The sequence below is a fragment of the Macrobrachium rosenbergii genome, chromosome 48 (genome assembly GCF_040412425.1).
Source record: "Macrobrachium rosenbergii isolate ZJJX-2024 chromosome 48, ASM4041242v1, whole genome shotgun sequence".
In the NCBI taxonomy this organism is placed as follows: Eukaryota; Metazoa; Arthropoda; class Malacostraca; order Decapoda; family Palaemonidae; genus Macrobrachium; species Macrobrachium rosenbergii.
Window position 1 is genome coordinate 42,144,500 of NC_089788.1, and position 18,746 is coordinate 42,163,245.

The 18,746-nt window shown below is 34.9% G+C and overlaps 2 protein-coding genes across 2 annotated transcripts in view; one reads left to right on the top strand and one right to left on the bottom strand.

Moving 5' to 3' along the window:
- LOC136831057 (inner centromere protein A-like) overlaps window positions 1-11,563 on the bottom strand; it is a 27,360-nt gene extending 15,797 nt beyond the window's left edge. Inside the window, exons 1-3 of the mRNA XM_067091002.1 lie at window positions 11,501-11,563; window positions 6,699-7,011; window positions 6,128-6,315 (exon numbers count right to left, since the gene is read on the bottom strand). Of these exons, the coding sequence (XP_066947103.1) occupies window positions 6,128-6,315; window positions 6,699-7,011; window positions 11,501-11,563 (564 nt within the window). The remainder of the gene's footprint in view (window positions 1-6,127; window positions 6,316-6,698; window positions 7,012-11,500) is intronic.
- LOC136831058 (protein GVQW3-like) lies at window positions 11,562-12,272 on the top strand. Its single transcript, XM_067091003.1, has one exon. The coding sequence runs from the start codon at window positions 11,562-11,564 to the stop codon at window positions 12,270-12,272; it is 711 nt and encodes a 236-aa protein (XP_066947104.1).
- Window positions 12,273-18,746: the final 6,474 nt, after the last annotated feature.

Below are 18,746 nucleotides of genomic sequence, written 5' to 3' on the forward strand. Positions count from 1 at the left end.
TCAAGCCATTATTTTATCGCCGTTATGTTGACGACACTTTTGTCCTTTTTAAAGAACGTCACCACTGTGACCAGTTTTTTGCAGTATGCTAATTCACTACATAATAACATTAAATTTACTTATGAATTAGAAAATAATAACCAATTGTCCTTTTTAGACACCATCGTCATCCGTGAGGACAAGAGATTGCATACTGGTGTGTTCTGCAAGAAAACCTTTACTGGTCTTGGGCAGAATTTTTACAGTTCGTGCTTTTATAATTTTAAATTGAATTCCCTGTCCACTCTCCTCCACAGGGCCATAACACTTACATCCGACTGGCATCTTTTTCACAAGTAAATAGGTTTTCTCTATGATTATTTTAAATCCAACTCCTATCCATCCAATTTATTTTTAAAGTATGTTAAGAAAACATTGGATAAGTCCTTTCACCCTCCTGCTACCACACACTTGGCACATAAATTAACATATTATATAAGTTTTCCGTTCACGCATGACACCTCTTTCCTACCCGATCTAAAAAGGATTTTAACGAATTATTTTCCTGCAGTTGACGTGAAGCTCATATTTAAGAACCCAAGAACTATTGGCGGTATGTTTCGTCACAAAGAAAAACTGCCCCCTTTAATGCAGTCCGGTGTTGTTTATTTATTTACTTGCTGTCAATGCCATTGTCAGACATACGTGGGAAACACATGCCGACTGCTTAAGGTCAGATGTGACCCACATATTGGCGTTAGCTTTCGCACTGGGTGCAAGTTGTCTAATCCCGAAACATCAAATATTAGAAACCACATAAAACTATGCAAAAGTAAAATAAACTATAATGATCTTAAGATTATACTAACCAGTCAACACGAACACCACCTTCCTATTCTTGAATCGTTAGCGATCAAGAAGCTTGTTCCCTCTTTGAACAATCATTCTTTGTCCACGCCCCTGTATATAGCTTAAACCACACCCCACCTTATGTTTATTGCTTTTCATACAGCAACTGAACTTCGAGGAACAAGGTCTGCTAGTTAAAATTTTCTATTTCTTTTTTTTTTTTTTTTAACAATTTTATTTTAGGTTTACCTTTTTTACTGATGTTTTACTTTAACATATTTTATTTGTATATATATCCTAAATCTTCTTGCTGTATTTGTATATTTTACTTTGTATTTTTAGCCTTGAGGATGAGACAAGGATCTCGGAAACGTAGGCCATGATGAATAAAGGAAAACCATCTACCAAGCTGTTTGCTTTAGTGCCTTCTTGCTATTTTGCTGAGGAATAGCCTCCTTTCACACCAATGTATATATATATATATATATATATATATATATATATATATATATATATATATATATATATATATATATATACAATCAGGGATCCATAAGACAAGAAGTCTTCAAAGTTCTTTATTTAGAAACGTTTCGTGCAATCCTTTGCACATCATCAGTCTGCAATAAATTATAAAGAGCAGTTAAAACTAAAGTTAAAATAACAATTATTATACCGACAGTAAAATTTTTTTTAAAAAGTCAACATAAAAGCAGAAAAAGTTTTACAAAAAAAATATAAAATAAAATAAAATAAATAAATAAATATATTAAAATTCATCAAGTTTGTTAAGGAAATTTAACTACCTTACAGTACAACGCAAGAGGGAAGAATGGCCTGAAGAAACGTCAATGCCCAGACAACACCTTAAGCGAGAGAGAGAGAAACCGCAGAAGTGTTACTATTCAAATTAGGGGACAGGTGCTTTATATATAATGACTCAAGGGTAGTTAAAAAGGCAGTTTGAGATGTAGCACTGAGAATCGAAAAATGTGTTTTTTCAACATGAATTTTACATTTAGCAGCATGTGTTCTAAAAAAAAAACACACATTTTTCGATTCTCAGTGCTACATCTCAAACTGCCTTGACCCTGGTTTCTGGACCGTTCTGAGGGTAAACTTCTTTCAGCTTCCAGCTGCGTGATTAAACTAGGCTTATTTGTGGCTATGCATACTGCTTCTGTGATTGTTATGTCCCGATAGGAATTGGATCTGTATTTTATTTTGGTGTCTTCTGTCAAGTCTTGTAGCAATGGTTTCTTGTCACGTTTGTCTGTATGTGTGTGTGTATGTGTGTGTGTATATATATATATATATATATATATATATATATATATATATATATATATATATATATATATATATATATATATATATATATATATATATATATATATATATATATATATATATATATATATATATATATATATATATATATATTATTCACAAGTGATCAAGCACCTGGTTATTACACAAATAATAATACCAAAAAGTTACCTCACATACTTGAGACCTCATAACAAAGAGTTTTTGACTGAATCACTAAAGGTACAATGATCTCATAAAACTTACTTATCACTTGAGAAAATCAATGTAACTTCATCAAGTTATGGGTGAGGCAACAATTATTAAGTTATATCCAGACTAGTGGAAAATGGGTATCACTTCAATAAACACTACCTGTCTCTCTGGTTCTATTTTACCTAGATAAGTCTCAGGTGAACAAACAGATACATCACTTACCTTGTACTCATTCATTAATGTCTCTAATTACTGGTGGTCAAAATGAAATGCTGTGTTTTAAAAAACTTTAAACAAACAGGTTTATTTCTAAGTTCAAACGTTATATGCAAAGTTCACAATCTCAAAAGATTTACTATTAATTGACAACAGTGTAAGATTTAAGCATTTCTTAATCAAGTTTAATTCACAAAACTTTAATTTATTAAGAAAGCAATTTGGTAGGTAAGAATCAAACTATTAACTATCACTCAAGCGCCAAGTATATACCTGATTAATTAACACAAACATTCACCAAAATATTACTGACTGGAATCCACATAAACATTCTCCAAAATCTCAAAAACAGGTAGGCACTAACAAAATGTTAAGAAATCACCAGCAAAACACAATAATTATAAAATTATAGTAATATGATAGCACAGACATATAAGAATGTAATATGCAAAAATGGAAATATACCAACCACCAAAAATGTGCCTAAAGATTAAATCAATCTTTCACAAGAACACTTCTCTTTAAAAAAAGAAAAAGTTAAACTCACGTCTTTCTAAGACTTTCTTATAGACAACACTGCCAAGCTGCTAAGACTTATTCAAAATAATAATTCTCTTTTACCTAGAATATCACTTTAACTCTTAACATTACAAAACTCAGTAATCACCACATTACCTTTTGTAATTATTACACTATTATACGTTTTCCACAATACTTGCACAAAACAATATTCCTGATCACCTTCTACAAAATTAACACACTCCTGGGGTGAGTTTTAATGGAGCTTTTACAAACAGTAACCCTTCAGTATCCCTTATATATACAATGGGATTATTGAGAGAGAGAGAGAGAGAGAGAGAGAGAGAGAGAGAGAGAGAGAGAGATGCTTATCTCAGGGACCCCTATGGCTGACTGACTGTCTTTGGAACAGCACTGCACTTTTAACTCCAACAAGCCCTTCCAGAATACATGATGCACAGAGTATACATATATTCACACATATACAAGTATACGCGCGTATGAATACATACACGGCTGAGCTTCGAGCGCCTTATCTATGACTGACATTTCCTGGGAGACTCAAACTGCCTGAACAAGCAAAAGGAAATGCTTTTAGACCCAAAATTGGCTGGCTGACAGCATGTCAACTTCAACTCTATTACTGTTCCTCCTTCTCTCTTTCTCAGATTACGAAAACAATAAGCACAGACACAGCTAATAAACATAGGTTAGACATACATGATGAATGTATAATAGGCAACTGGCCGATAACTGTCAACTCATCATGATAAGTTAAGAGGGGTCCTTTTGCCTTCCTCCCTACATGACTACCTTCACACACTTGGGTAAACAGGATGTGGTGACCTGATAAGAATCTCAAAATATCTCTCTCTGTTCACAACACACTAAGAATTTGTCGTTCATAATACAATTCCAAATATTAAACAAATGGAAAAAACATACCAAAACATTGTAATATTACATGATATACAATTTATCTGTAAGAAAAAGACATTTTAAAATCACATCTTTCCAAAAAATGATGAATCTGCAAGCAAAACATCAAAATTTTCACAGAGACATATAAAAACTTATAAAATGGTTATATATATTATAACACCTTATAATATTCCTCCCCCCAAAAGATTAATTATCCCGGGTTCAAATTGGTGGATTCGGAGAGGGATAAATAATCTACAATTACACTGCACTCTCCAAAAATGTTCTCTCTCTTTACACAACAAGATTATACAAACAATCAGGGAAAATACTATGGCTGAAAAACTTGCACAAAACAAGCAATAAACTCTAAGGACATTCACAAAACTTGGTAACTCCTTCACCACTTTAGAAACAAACTGGCCTTGCCCAATATTATCAAGTAATTGATCAATAAGAGGTAAGGGACAATTATCAGCTGCACTGATGGAATTCAATTTCCTATAATCAGTACACATCCTAAATGAGCCATCTGGTTTCTTTACTAACACACAAGGAGAACTGTAATGACTTGAACTGGGTTCTGCCAATCCGTGCTGCAACAAATATTCAACTTCCTTTTTCAAAACATCTCGATGAAAGGGTGACACACGATAAGCTCTTTACTTGAATGGTTTAGCATCTTCTGTGATCTTAATCTCATGCTTTGTCAAGTCGGTACACTTAGGTATGTCTGTAAAAATTTAAGGGAAATTTTGGATCATGTCAGTTAATTCTTTGCTTTGTTCAACACTTCGATGTTTTAGTTTGCTTTCTAAATTTTCTAATATTGAGGAATTGTTCATCTTATTTTCAGCTCCCAACTCGTAACCATCATCTTCCTCGGTATATGAAGTTGTTTGGGTTATAGACATAACCTCAGTTGTAGTTTCTGAAAAGTAAGTACGGTTTCAAAAGATTTACATGTATCTTCCTCCGTCGTTTCCTTCTCCCTGGTGTTTCAATCACATAAGTTCGATCACTTAACTTTTCTGTTATCCTATAAGGACCTTGAAATTTATTTGTAAGGGGAAACCTTTTCACTGGTAAGAACACTGGAACTTGCTGTCCAACATGAAAGCTTCTTAACTTAGTCTTAGCATCATATTTTCTTTTCATTTTCTCTTGGCTTGTCTTCAAATTTTCTAGAGAGAATTTTCTAATTTCTTCTAACCTTTTCCTTAAGTTCTTCACATATTCTCCTTGGACTTTCTCTTGATTTTCTTCCCAGTTCTCTGCAAGGGTTTTCAACGGACCTCTCACGTCTTGACCGAAAATCATTTCATTTGGTGAACATCCCATACTTTCTTGGTAAGCATTTCTTACCTCAAATAACATTAAGGGTAAACCAACATCCCATTCTCTTCCCGGCTCATTACAGTATTTGGTTAACATACTTTTCAAAGTTTGGTGGAACCTTTCTAAAGCTCCTTGAGTCTCTGGGTGATAAGCGGTAGATAACTGTTGTGTCACTCCTGGCAAATTCAGCACATCTTGGAATAATTTTGAAGTAAAGTTCGTTCCTCTATCGCTCTGTACAATTTCTGGAATTCCAAACTTGGAGAAAAATTCCACCAACTTCTCAGCTATTACCTTTGCACTTATACTTTTTATAGGAATTGCCTCTGGATATCTTGTTACGGGACACATTAACGTCAACAGATATTCATGTCCTTTCTTCGTTTTTGGAAACGGACCAACCACATCTATTATTACCTTGCTAAAGGGTTCTCCTCTAACTTCTATTGGTTGTAGGGGAGCTTTTTGAATAGTTTCATTTGGTTTTCCAGCTATTTGGCATGTATGACACTCCCTGCAAAATTTGCTGTCATCCTTGTGTAGTCCAGGCCAAAAGAAATACTTCATAACCTTTTCAGCAGTCTTCCTGATTCCCATACGTCCAGCCTCGTGCGCTACTGCTACCACCTGCTTCCTCAATGGATATGGAATTAAAATTTTGATGATATTCACCCCATTCAGCATTTCCTGGCATATCTACAGGTCGATGCTTCCTCATTAGCAATCCATCCCTTAGATAATAACAGGTAGAAGTTTGTTGCATTTCTTCTGGTTCAACAACTCTGAAGAACAGTTCAGCCAACGTTGTATCCCTCTTCTGCAATTCCACCAATTTTTCTCTAGTCACTTGACCAACTTCAAAGGTTGAACTCTCAATATCTGTTAACTTTGCTTCAGTAGATTCACTACTGTCTTCAGGAACATTTTGACTACTCGAAGTCTCTTTACCAATAATAGGATTTTCCTCTTCTGCAAGAATCTCTTCAGTACTGACATTAGGGGAAGCTTCACTTTCCTGGAACAGCTCTTCTAGGCTCAAAGATCCTTCTGGTGCAGGTAAATCTTCAGTTTCTTCACTTTTATGCTCAGCTCTTTTCATGCTCCTGGTAGTTACACAACTTGGAAATAGGTGAGGGTTTTTCTTCTCTAATTCTGTTGTAGGACTAATCCTTAATGGTTTGTCTGTCACTACAGGACAAGGAACGAAGGAAACACCACCAACTTCATTACCCAGTAAAACATGCACACCTTCAACAGCTAGTGAGTCCTTTACTGCAAAATCAATATTTCCTGTCACTAATTCACATGACAAATGCAACGGCATGTAGGAGTTACTTCATCTCCTCCTATACCTTTTAAAATAACTGAATCTCCGGTGAGATTCTTCTCCAACTGCAGGTGAGCACCTCGAATTACCACACTGTGATTACTTCCTGTATCATGTAATATCTTCACTGGTCCCTGTACACTCAAAGAGGGGGTTGTCAGCACACCTTCATAGATATATGGCTTAAAAGCCTCCTCACTGTTCAGCCACTCACTATTGGATTTTGTATTTCCACTGGTTGCTAAGCACTCTGCTTGTCTGGTTTCATTTTCTCCCACATTGTTCCTCGTAGTTGGCTTTACCTGGTTAGCTCTTATCACCTGTCTAACTGGCTTGGTCTGCTGGTACACTTTATAGCAGTCTCAACTATAATGTCCTACTCTTCCACATTTGTGGCAAACAACATTAATTTTCTGCACTTGTCTTGAGAATAGACTAGAAGGGGCGGGTTTAGCATTTCACTGCTGTGGGGCATATCCTGGCTTGGCACTGGTATAATTATTAGAGGGGTTTCTCACAGCACTGTTCTTAAAATTCGACTGAGACCTATAACCTGTGAACTGTTGGTTCTGGTACCTGCCATTATAATTCTTTTTGCTGGAAATTATATTGTAATCCTCACTCAGAGTAGCAACTTTATAAGTTTCTTCCCCTCTCTCTCTCTCTCTCTCTCTCTCTCAAATAAGCTATTATATGTTCAGGAATTCCTCTTAGATATTGCTCTAAGACCACTAATTCTTCAAGTTCGTCCATAGACTTAACTTTAGCCGCCTCCAGCCATCGTTTAAAACATCTCCTGACTTTATAGGCATAATCCAAGAAAGTCATCTTGTCATCCTTCTTCAAAGATCTGAAATTTTCATTGTAATATTCAGGGGTCATCTGGTAAACCTGTAGCACGTTGTGTTTGAGTACCTGGTACTCTTTACACTGATCAGCTGATAAGGCTAAGTAGGCACTTCTTACTTTACCAATGAGAACACTCTGTAACAAAACTGACCATTTATCCTCTGGCCATCCCATACCTGAAGCCACTTTTTCGAAGCGATCAAAAAACTCATCTGGAGCTTCTTCTGTAAATTTTGGAATTAACTTCTGTACTCTTGCTACATCAAACACAGGGTCTGTATTACCTTGGATATAGTTATATGGGTTTACAGGCTGTAAGGATCGAGCTCTGATTAACTCCAACTCCCTTTCATGTTTTGCCTTTTCTCTTTCTTCTTCTTTTCGCCTCCTTACTCTATCTCTTTCGTCCCTTTCTTTTTCTCTTTCTTCTCTTGCTTTATCTCTTTCTTCTTTTTCTTTATCAGCCTGTATCTGCAGTCTAAGTAAGTTTTCTTCTGACTCTAACACCTTCAGTCTACCCCAAAGTTCTTCTGAGTCTAAACTCCTAAGTTCTGCCTGTACATCACCGTTCTCATTCTCTTGCCTTGCCTTATTTGTGAATTCTATCTCAGCTGCATTCAACAATTCATATACCTCCCTTCACTCTCCATCCACTTTACCAGAGCTTATTAATGCTTTGATTGCGACACACTTAATTTGTGCCTCACTCATATCAAAAGTAACATTACCCCCACATGTCACTGCTAAGAGAGTCCACTGTCCCTTAGTCAGGTGAGATTTAGATAACTTTCTGATGGTTGGAGCTGCCAGAAATTCCTGCACTTCAAACCGAGCCATTTTTTCTACTTTACTCAACAAAAAAGGGTTTACAATTCACTTCAAAACAATTATATGGTTACTCTCCTACCAAAAATATATTCCTAACACCACCAGTATAAATCATAAACCAAAGTGATATTCTGTTTAGTTCTCCCTAGATGATGGGCACCAATTAATTTAATTTCCCAATCATTCAATTTCCTGGACAATGGGCACCAAATCTTTTGATTTCCCGGGTCTGGCCAACAAATCTTTTGTCACAAAGTGATCAAGCACCTGGTTATTACACAAATAATAATACCAAAAAGTTACCTCACATCGACCAGATACTTGAGACCTCATAACAAAGAGTTTTTGACTGAATCACTAAAGGTACAATGATCCCATAAAACTTACTTATCACTTGAGAAAATCAATATAACTTCATCAAGTTATGGGTGAGGCAACAATTATTAAGTTATATCCAGACTAGTGGAAAATAGGTATCACTTCAATAAACACTATCTATTTCTCTGGTACTATTTTACCTAGATAAGTCTCAGGTGAACAAACAGATACATTACTTACCTTGTACACATTCATTAATGTCTCTAATTACTGGTGGTCAAAATGAAACGCTGTGTTTTAAAAAACTTTAAACAAACAGGCTTATTTCTAAGTTCAAAAGTTATAAGCAAAGTTCACAATCTCAAAAGATTTACTATTAATTGACAACAGTGTAAGATTTAAGTATTTCTTAATCAAGTTTAATTCACAAAACTTTAATTTATTAAGAAAGCAATTTGATTAGGTAAGAATCAAACTATTAACTACCACTCAGGTGCCACGTATATACCTGATTAATTAACACAAACATTCACCAAAATATTACTGACTGGAATCCACATAAACATTCTCCAAAATCTCAATAACAGGTAGGCACTAACAAAATGTTAAGAAATCACCAGCAAAACACAATAATTATAAAATTATAGTAATATGATAGCACAGACATATAAGAACGCAATATGCAAAAATGGAAATATACTAACCACCAAAAATGTGCCTAAAGATTATATCAATCTTTCACAAGAACACTTCTCTTTAAAAAAAGAAAACGTTAAACACGTCTTTCTAAGACTTTCTTATAGACAACACTGCCAAGCTGCTAAGACTTATTCAAAATAATAATTCTCTTTTACCTAAAATATCACTTTAACTCTTAACATTACAAAACTCAGTATTCACCACATTACCTTTTGTAATTATTACACCATTATACGTTTTCCACAATACTTGCACAAAACAATATTCCTGATCACCTTCTACAAAATTAACACACTCCTGGGGTGAGTTTTAACAGAGCTTTTACAAACAGTAACCCTTCAGTATCCCTTATATATATAATGGGATTATTGAGAGAGAGAGAGAGAGAGAGAGAGAGAGAGAGAGAGAGAGAGAGAGAGAGAGAGATGCTTATCTCAGGGACCCCTATGGCTGACTGACTGTCTTTGGAACAGCACTGCACTTTTAACTCCAACAAGCCCTTCCAGAATACATGATACATAGAGTATACATATATTCACACATATACAAGTATACACGTGTATGAATACATGCACGGCTGAGTTTCGAGCGCCTTATCTATGACTGACATTTCCTGGGAGACTCAAACCACCTGAACAAGCAAAAGGAAATGCTTTTAGACCCAAAATTGGCTGGCTGACAGCATGTAAACTTCAACTCTATTACTGTTCCTCCTTCTCTCTTTCTTAGATTACGAAAAGAGTAAGCACAGACACAGCTAATAAACATAGGCTAGACATACATGATGAATGTATAATAGGCAACTGGCCGATAACTGTCAACTAATCACGATAAGTTAAGAGGGGTCCTTTTGCCTTCCTCCCTACATGATTACCTTCACACACTTGGGTAAACAGGATGTGGTGACCTGATAAGAATCTCAAAATATCTCTCTCTGTTCACAACACGCTAAGAATTCGTCATTCATAATATAATTTTCCAAATATTAAACAAATGGAAAAAAACATACCAAGACATTGTAAGATTACATGATATACAATTTATCTGTAAGAAAAAGACATTTTAAAATCACATCTTCACAAAAAATGATGAATCTGCAAGCAAAACATCAAACTTTTCACAGAGACATATAAACACTTATAAAATGGTTAGATATATTATAACACCTTATAATATATATATATATATATATATATATATATATATATATATATATATATATATATATATATATATATATATATATATATATATATATATATATATATATATATATATATATATATATATATATATATATATATATATATATATATATATATATATATATATATATATATATATATATATATATATATATATATATATATATATATATATATATATATATATATATATATATATATATATATATATATATATATATATATATATATATATATATATATATATATATATATATATATATATATATATATATATATATATATATATATATATATATATATATATATATATATGTGTGTGTGTGTGTGTGTGTGTGTGTGTGTGTCTGTGTGTGTATGTATATTCCATGTGTTCAAACATAATAACCAAAGATTCCCGAAGTAACTGGTAATGAAATATATGCATAGTTACCATTTCCGATGCTTGAACAGTGGACAGATTTTACATTGCTTATATTTGTATCTGAATTCTCTGATTTAGATAACATGGCCGTGTATGTTTTGAAGCAAATTATATCATCCATTTGAAAGGATTTCCTATTTCCTCTCTGAACCAATAAAGAGACTCTCTCTCTCTCTCTCTCTCTCTCTTTCTCTCGTTCTTTGAGGCTTTGAAAACGAAGCTTCTTTTGCTCTTCTCTCTTTGTTCTTTCAACTGTCTTTCCAGTCGTGGATTGATCCTTTGCATCACTGGAGAATCACTGGCACGGACTATAGGATTGCTATGTGGTAAATTCCCGCTAAACCCTTAAAATCAGTATACGAGGTGCATTCAAAAAGTATCCGACCTTTGTCCATAAAAGGACAAATGATTCACCAATCAGCAACTTAGTTTTGTTGGAGCTGACAGCGCTCTTACTGCGCATGCGTGCAAATTTTAAAAGCTCTAGTGTGTGGCAGTACCCACCTGTGAGGGCCAGAGTGCAGACGTCCAGTACAAGCTCGTCGGATTATCGTCCTTACACAACATGTCGGAGCGCATCGAGCAGCGCTACTGCATTAAGTTCTGCTACAAGCTTGGTGATACACAAGTGCAAACTATCCAGAAGATTCAGCAAGCCTTTGGCGATGAAGCCATGAGAGTAACACAAATGAAGGAGTGGTATAATCGCTTCAAGCAAGGACAAAGCTCAGTTGAGAGCAAGCCACGGTCAGGCAGGCCATCCACCAGCAGAAACGAAGAAATCATTGAAAATGTTCGTCGAATAGTGGAGGCTGACCGTCGTATAACCATCAACGAAATTACTGAAGAAGTAGGAATAAGCACAGGATCAGTTCATACAATTTTAACGGAAGATTTGGCCATGCGACGAGTGTCTGCTAAATTCGTTCCCAAGTTGCTGTTGGAACAGCAGAAACAACTCCGCCTGGAAATTGCACAAGACCTGCTTGACTGTGTTAACAGTGACTCTGACTCCATGAAGACTACCATCACTGGTGATGAGACATGGGTGTACGGATATGACCCGGAAACTAAATTTCAGTCATCACAATGGAAGCATCAGACATCACCAAGACCTAAAAAAGCACGACAGGTTCGTAGCAATGTCAAGGTAATGTTGACATGTTTTTTTGACTCCAATGGTATTGTGCATCATGAATATGCACCAGCAGGACAAACAGTTAATAAGGAGTATTACCTTGAGGTTATGCGACACCTTCGAGATGCAGTACGATGAAAACGACCGGAAATGTGGGCGGCGCGAAACTGGCAACTTCACCATGACAATGCACCTGCTCATTCTGCCCACCTGATCCACGCTTATCTGGCCAAAAACAACACTCCACTTGTTCGTCATCCTCCCTACTCTCCAGACATGGCACCTTGACTTCTGGCTGTTCCCAAACTGAAAACAACTCTGAAAGGGAAGCGTTTTGAGTCGAGAGAGAAATTATGAGAAAAACGACAGCAGAGCTTTACAGCATCCCAATGTCGAGATTCCAGAGATGTTACCAGCAGTGGCAGCACTGGTGGGAAAAGTCTGTGCACTCCCAAGGGGAGTACTTTCAAGGTGATTGAATAAATTTTTTTCAAATGTGCAAATTTTTCTCTTTATGGACCAAGGTCGGATACTTTTTGAATGGACCTCGTATACAATTAAGCGGACATTTTCTCATTAATTAGAGCACATCACTGCCTGTCCTTAATTGCAAAAGAAATGGAATCATTGTATCTGATGTATTTTTAATAAATGTTGAGCTTTAGTTCAAGTACCGTTTGAAATTTCGTTCTGATTCAGATCTGAGCCTTAACCGAAGGTATACATACATAATATATATTATATATATACATATATATATATATGCATATATATATATATATATATATATATATATATATATATATATATATATATATATAATTATATATATAATGTATATATATTCTTCACCAAGCGCTTAATATTTTGGATTTATTGTTCTGCTATGGACGTCAAAATTATTTCATGTTCTTACATTTGGATTTAAGGCTTTGTAGTGACAAACGCATCTGAAAAGTATGAAGAATTCGAGAAGTTAAGAAGCAATTGTGGTTATTACAATTACATACAGTATGTATTTGGTAAAAAGTGACCAGTATGTTTAAATATACATACATTCATACATACACACACACATATATAGAAATATATGTATATGTATAATATATATACATATATATATAAATATATGTATATGTGTATATATATATATATATATATATATATATATATATATATATATATATATATATATATATATATATATATATATATATATATATATATATATATATATCAAAGTCAAAGGCGGTTGCTTTAAACCTGATGAACAGCATCGAGTTAGGGAGAAGGAGAATTCCTTGTATTTCCTTTCAATGTACTTTATTGTGCTGACGTTTCAAGACCATGTGTCCCATTTTCAAAGCTATAAATTAAAAAGACAACAGAATTAAAAATAGACTCAGATTTTAAAACGAGAAAGAAGAAATTTTACATAAAAGTATAAAAAGAAACATAACAGAAAGGAACAATGAATACCAAATAGTGCTGAAGGCAAAAGCTGAGTGACATTCAGGGTCCGTTTTGGTTCCAACGGAAACTCACGAGAGGTATAGAGGTGTTGACGTGGACTGAGTATTTAACTGGGGAACTAGTTGTTTAATAAAAAGATAGAGCAGATGAATTTCTTGAGTATGCCAACCAAATGCATCCAAACATAAAGTTTACAGTCGAATATGAAAGTGAAAATAAATTGCCTTTCTTAGATATGATATAATGGTTTCAAGACACGATGATCATTTTGATACCACGATTTTTAGGAAAAAAACTTTTACCGGTGTGGGTTCTAATTTTTATAGCCATTGTTTCTTTAATTTTAAGTTAAACTCTTTATCTACCCTCTTCCACAGGGCCTTCAGTTTAACATCTGATTGGAATGGTTTTCACGAGGAAATTCTATATCTCCACCAATATTTTATTAATAACTGTTTCCATCTGAGCTATTTTACAAACATTTGCGCAAATTTTTAAATAATATTTTTCAACCAAAATTCAGAATACCAACAGTACCTAAACTACCTTTCTATGCAAGTGTCCCGCTTATCTACGATAAACATTTTTACCAAGATTTACGACAGATAATAAACAAATATTTACCGGCTGTCGAATTGAAACTAGTACCAAATAATCCAATGACGATCAAGTCTATGTTTAAATATAAAGAAAGTCTGCACCCTTTGATGACCTCGGGAGTCATATACCTGTTTAATTGCCCCAGATGTGACCTGGGGAAGTACGTGGGCTCCACTCGTAGGTTGTTGAAGGTGAGATTAGACTCTCATCGTGGCGTAAGTTACCGAACGGGTGCTAAATTATCAAACCCCGAATTTTCATGCATAAGAGACCACGGGAAAAAATGCAAATATAATATCAATTACAAGGATTTCAAAATAATAGGCAAAGCTCCGAATGACCACCAACTGTCAATACTAGAATCTCTTTTTATTAAACAACTAGTTCCCCAGTTAAATACTCAGTCCACGTCAACACCTCTATACCTCTCGTGAGTTTCCGTTGGAACCAAAACGGACCCTGAATGTCACTCAGCTTTTGCCTTCAGCACTATTTGGTATTCATTGTTCCTTTCTGTTATGTTTCTTTTTATACTTTTATGTAAAATTTTTTTTTCTCGTTTTAAAATCTGAGTCTATTTTTAATTCTGTTGTCTTTTTAATTTATAGCTTTGAAAATGGGACACATGGTCTTGAAACGTCAGCACAATAAAGTACATTGAAAGGAAATACAAGGAATTCTCCTTCTCCCTAACTCGATGTTATATATATATATATATATATATATATATATATATATATATATATATATATATATATATATATATATATATATATATATAAATTGTTACATGTGGGTGCAATTACACATTAGCAAGATTTTTATTGTGTTATGTGGAGAATATTTTACAGGAAGAATTTCAACCTTCTATCACAGTCTTGGGTTCCACTGAAGTGCTCAAGGCAGCACTCCCCCATATGCAATGGTCTTTCAAGATTAATGAACTGCTAACGTTACTGTTATTTACCTGCCAGGGGCTCCACAACTTCCTAGGACTAATGAATCATGAGTCCACTTTGTTCATCTCTCAGTAAAACCTCTCAGGGATGTCTGCAGAAATTGTTTCTGATTCCCCTCAGAGTCCAGATTAATTAACTTCCAAAACCGAGAGGCTATTTAAGAATGATGCTGCTTTCTAGCAATTACTGTCTTTGTCTTCTAGAGTTAGGGAAGCACAGTGAGCTACCACAGGATCCACCTGAGACTTTGAATAATATCACTGCCCAGTATTCTGATACTGACTGTTGATGGAAAGCAAATTCTTATTGTGAAGAAAAAGAAAAGAAAAGGATGACGTAAAAGAAATGCGAGGAATGAGACAAACTTCAGAACTGGATTGCCAAAGCTGACGTTTACCATGTATCTCTCTTCCGTTTTTGTTACCTTTCTCATGTCTTGGCAACATTTTTATCTTTCGCTTTTTCACTACTTGTTTCTGTATCATTTCCCGTTGCACCTCGGAATAGATGGGCTGCCAAGTCTTTGCTCTCACGACTGTGCTTATGCTGGCCTCTTTGTTTTCCTTTACATTTTACAATAGACTTACGTTCTTGGATTTTATTTTCCAATTTTTTTTTGCACAGACGTTCAGTTCTGATGAAGTTTCATAGCAAGCGATTGACTTATTGGAGTTGTCCCATATAAAAGTATTTATAATATCTATAACTTTGATAATAAAGGCTTTCTGTAAGTTTTCCCATTCTAGGTTAAGCTAAAAGCGGGAATGCTAGCTGAAGAGTTCAGGGATATCATACTAAATGACACCAGAATGTTGTGACATCAGGTTATTCAACCAGTCAATCAAGAATGGCATAATGTCATTTGAAACTGGCAGTTTTTAGCACCATTTAAATCTCCAAAAAAAGTAATTTGATTAATTTTGCTGATGTTTAAATGTCAATTATATCTTCAGGAAACCAGTCCTCAATCTATTGATCCTCGGATTTAATACCTCCTCAGGCGAAGTTAGACCATAGAGGGTATATACCTGGAGTTGCGATCTCTATACCATTACTCCGTAGTTCAGTGGTCTTCCACCAGGGCAGCGGTGCAAAGCCTTGTTGCCATCTACAAAGGTCTGGTAAGCCACAAATTGAACAGGGGCTTAGTGCGATTGTGAATTTTTTTATCGTTAATATTTAATGAGTCAGTGTTTAGTGAATGTTTAGGCTTTAATGAGTAAGTTTTTAGTGAATGTTTATGCGTAAGTGTTTAGCGGATGCTTGGGGTTTAGTGAGTTTAGTGAGTAAGTGTTTAGTGAATATTTAGTTTAGGGTTTAGTGAATGTTTAGTTTAGGGTTTAGCAAATGTTTTGTGAATGTTAGTGAATGTTTAGTGTGTATGTATTCAGTGAATGCTTAACGAGTGTTTAGGGTTTAGTGAATGTTTAGTAAGCGCTTAGGGTTTGGTGAATATTTGGTGAATGTTAGTGTTTAGTGAATATTTGGTGTGTAAGTATTCAGTGAATGTTTAATCTGTAAGTATTCAGTGAATGTTTAGTGAGTGTTTAGGGTTTAGTGAATGTTTTGTGAATGTCAGTCAGTGTTTAGTGAATAATTAGTAAATATTCAGTGAATATTTAGTGAATGTCTTGTGAAAATTAGTGTTTAATGAATGTCTTGTGAAAATTAGTGTTTAGTGAATGCTTAGTGTGTAAGTGTTTAGTGAGTTTTTAATGAGTGATTAGTGAATGTTCAATGACTGTTTAGTGTTTAATGAGAGTTTAGGGATTTAATGAGCATTTAGGGTTTAGTGAGTATTTAGTGTTTAATGAGTGTTTAGGGTTTAGTGAGTGTTTACTGTATAGTGAGTGCTTAGTGAATGTTTAGTGAGTGTTTAGTGCATAGTGAGTAAATAGTGAATGTTTAGTGTATAGAGAGTGCTTAGTGAATGCTTAGTGAGTGTTTAGTGTTTAATGAATGTTTAGGATTGAGTGAGTGTTTAGTGAATGTGTTAGGTAAATTAGATAGGGAGAATAGAAAGAAAGAGAGAGAGAAAAATAGAATAAAGAGAGAGACAAAGAAGGAGAATAAAAAGAGAGAAAAGAGAGAGAGAACAATAATTAAGCCTGGGCTATTTTGCATCGAGAGAGAGACTAGAAGTGCTGATTGATGTAAACCACCTTCCACAAACTCAAAACAGTGAGCGAGTATATCGCTCCCAGGGCCATAAAACCGATTGTAAAATCTGGAAACTGTGGCCTCGCAATTTAGCTTACTCAGGGATTACTCAGCACTTCGTCAAAAGCTAACACCAGCCATATCTATAACCCCGCCTTGAATAGGAGGCGTTTTCATGGAAATTCCATGGAATTGGGGGCTGGACAAAGTAATGTACTTCAACACCCTCCAATCAAACATTCTAGGGAGGGGTCTTTTACACCCCCTCCTAAGATCATTTCCAATCAAATCCTCTAAGGAGAGATTTGAACAACACCTACCAACGTCCTTCCCAATCAACTGTTTGAGGGGAGGCCTTACAGATAAATTCTTCCAATAGGATACTGGAAGGAGGAGGAGTTGCAGATAACCAGAAATCCCAGGGGTTCCAGAGAAACAAGACCAGAGCAGAGCGGCAGATTCGAGTTCACATCCCCCACAGGGAGAGTTATATCTCTCCTTGCTTTTGTGCTCCCAAAACAGACTGAATTTAACTGTTTAATAAGAGTGATTTCGTTATCATAACTGTAACTGTAAATGGTACTTAAGTTTGTAGTTAACTTTTGTCATTAAAGTAAGAAACTACAATCTCGTCTCTATTACGCCTTTCTGAGAGATACCAGTACTTTAAGATAATTTCCCTTCAACAATAGCAGGTTCGAGAATGACTGATGACGGAGTCGACACTTAGAAGAATCTTGCAGGTGAGAGGGAATAAAAAAATTTAGTCGGGCATAACATATTGGTGGCAGCGTCAGCGGATCCAGAAGGTGAGATGAAACAAACGAACATTAATAGAAATATCAGTGCAATTACTCAAGTTACAGTGAAACGAAAATCTACAAAACGAACTTAGACTTTTACGACGGCGAGCAAAACTTATATGAAGAAATAAAAATCCTGCAATAGAGCATCAAACAAAAGTGAACAAAACAGTATTGGTGCGTTACGAAGAAGAGAAACAACGCAGAGTGTATTTCAACAAAGCTACGAAGGCGACAATAACAAGAAAACCACAGCGTGATGGCTTCGTAATAGCAACAACCCGTAAATTATCGAGAAATGAAATTTACTCTTCTCTCTCTTTAAATGTGTGAATAAGTGAAGATTATTTAACATCTCTTTATAAGACTGAAAATTAAGGAAACTCTCTCTAGTGAATTAATTTTTTTTACCTAATTACAATTATTACTCTCTCTATAATAATTATTTGCTTAGTAAATGATTTAGATAGGGAAATAGTTATTTTTTTTTACTCGGTTGGTTATAAATATTTGAGAAATTATTTGCCATTTTGTGTACTCATTGTGATGAATTTTTCTGATGATATGATGCCCAGTTTCACATAAGATTTTTTTGGTGAGTAATTGAATGATACTTT

What these genes read in the sequence shown, in the direction of transcription:
- LOC136831058 (XM_067091003.1), top strand. Translation starts at nt 11,562, where the DNA reads ATGTCGGAGCGCATCGAGCAGCGCTACTGCATTAAGTTCTGCTACAAG.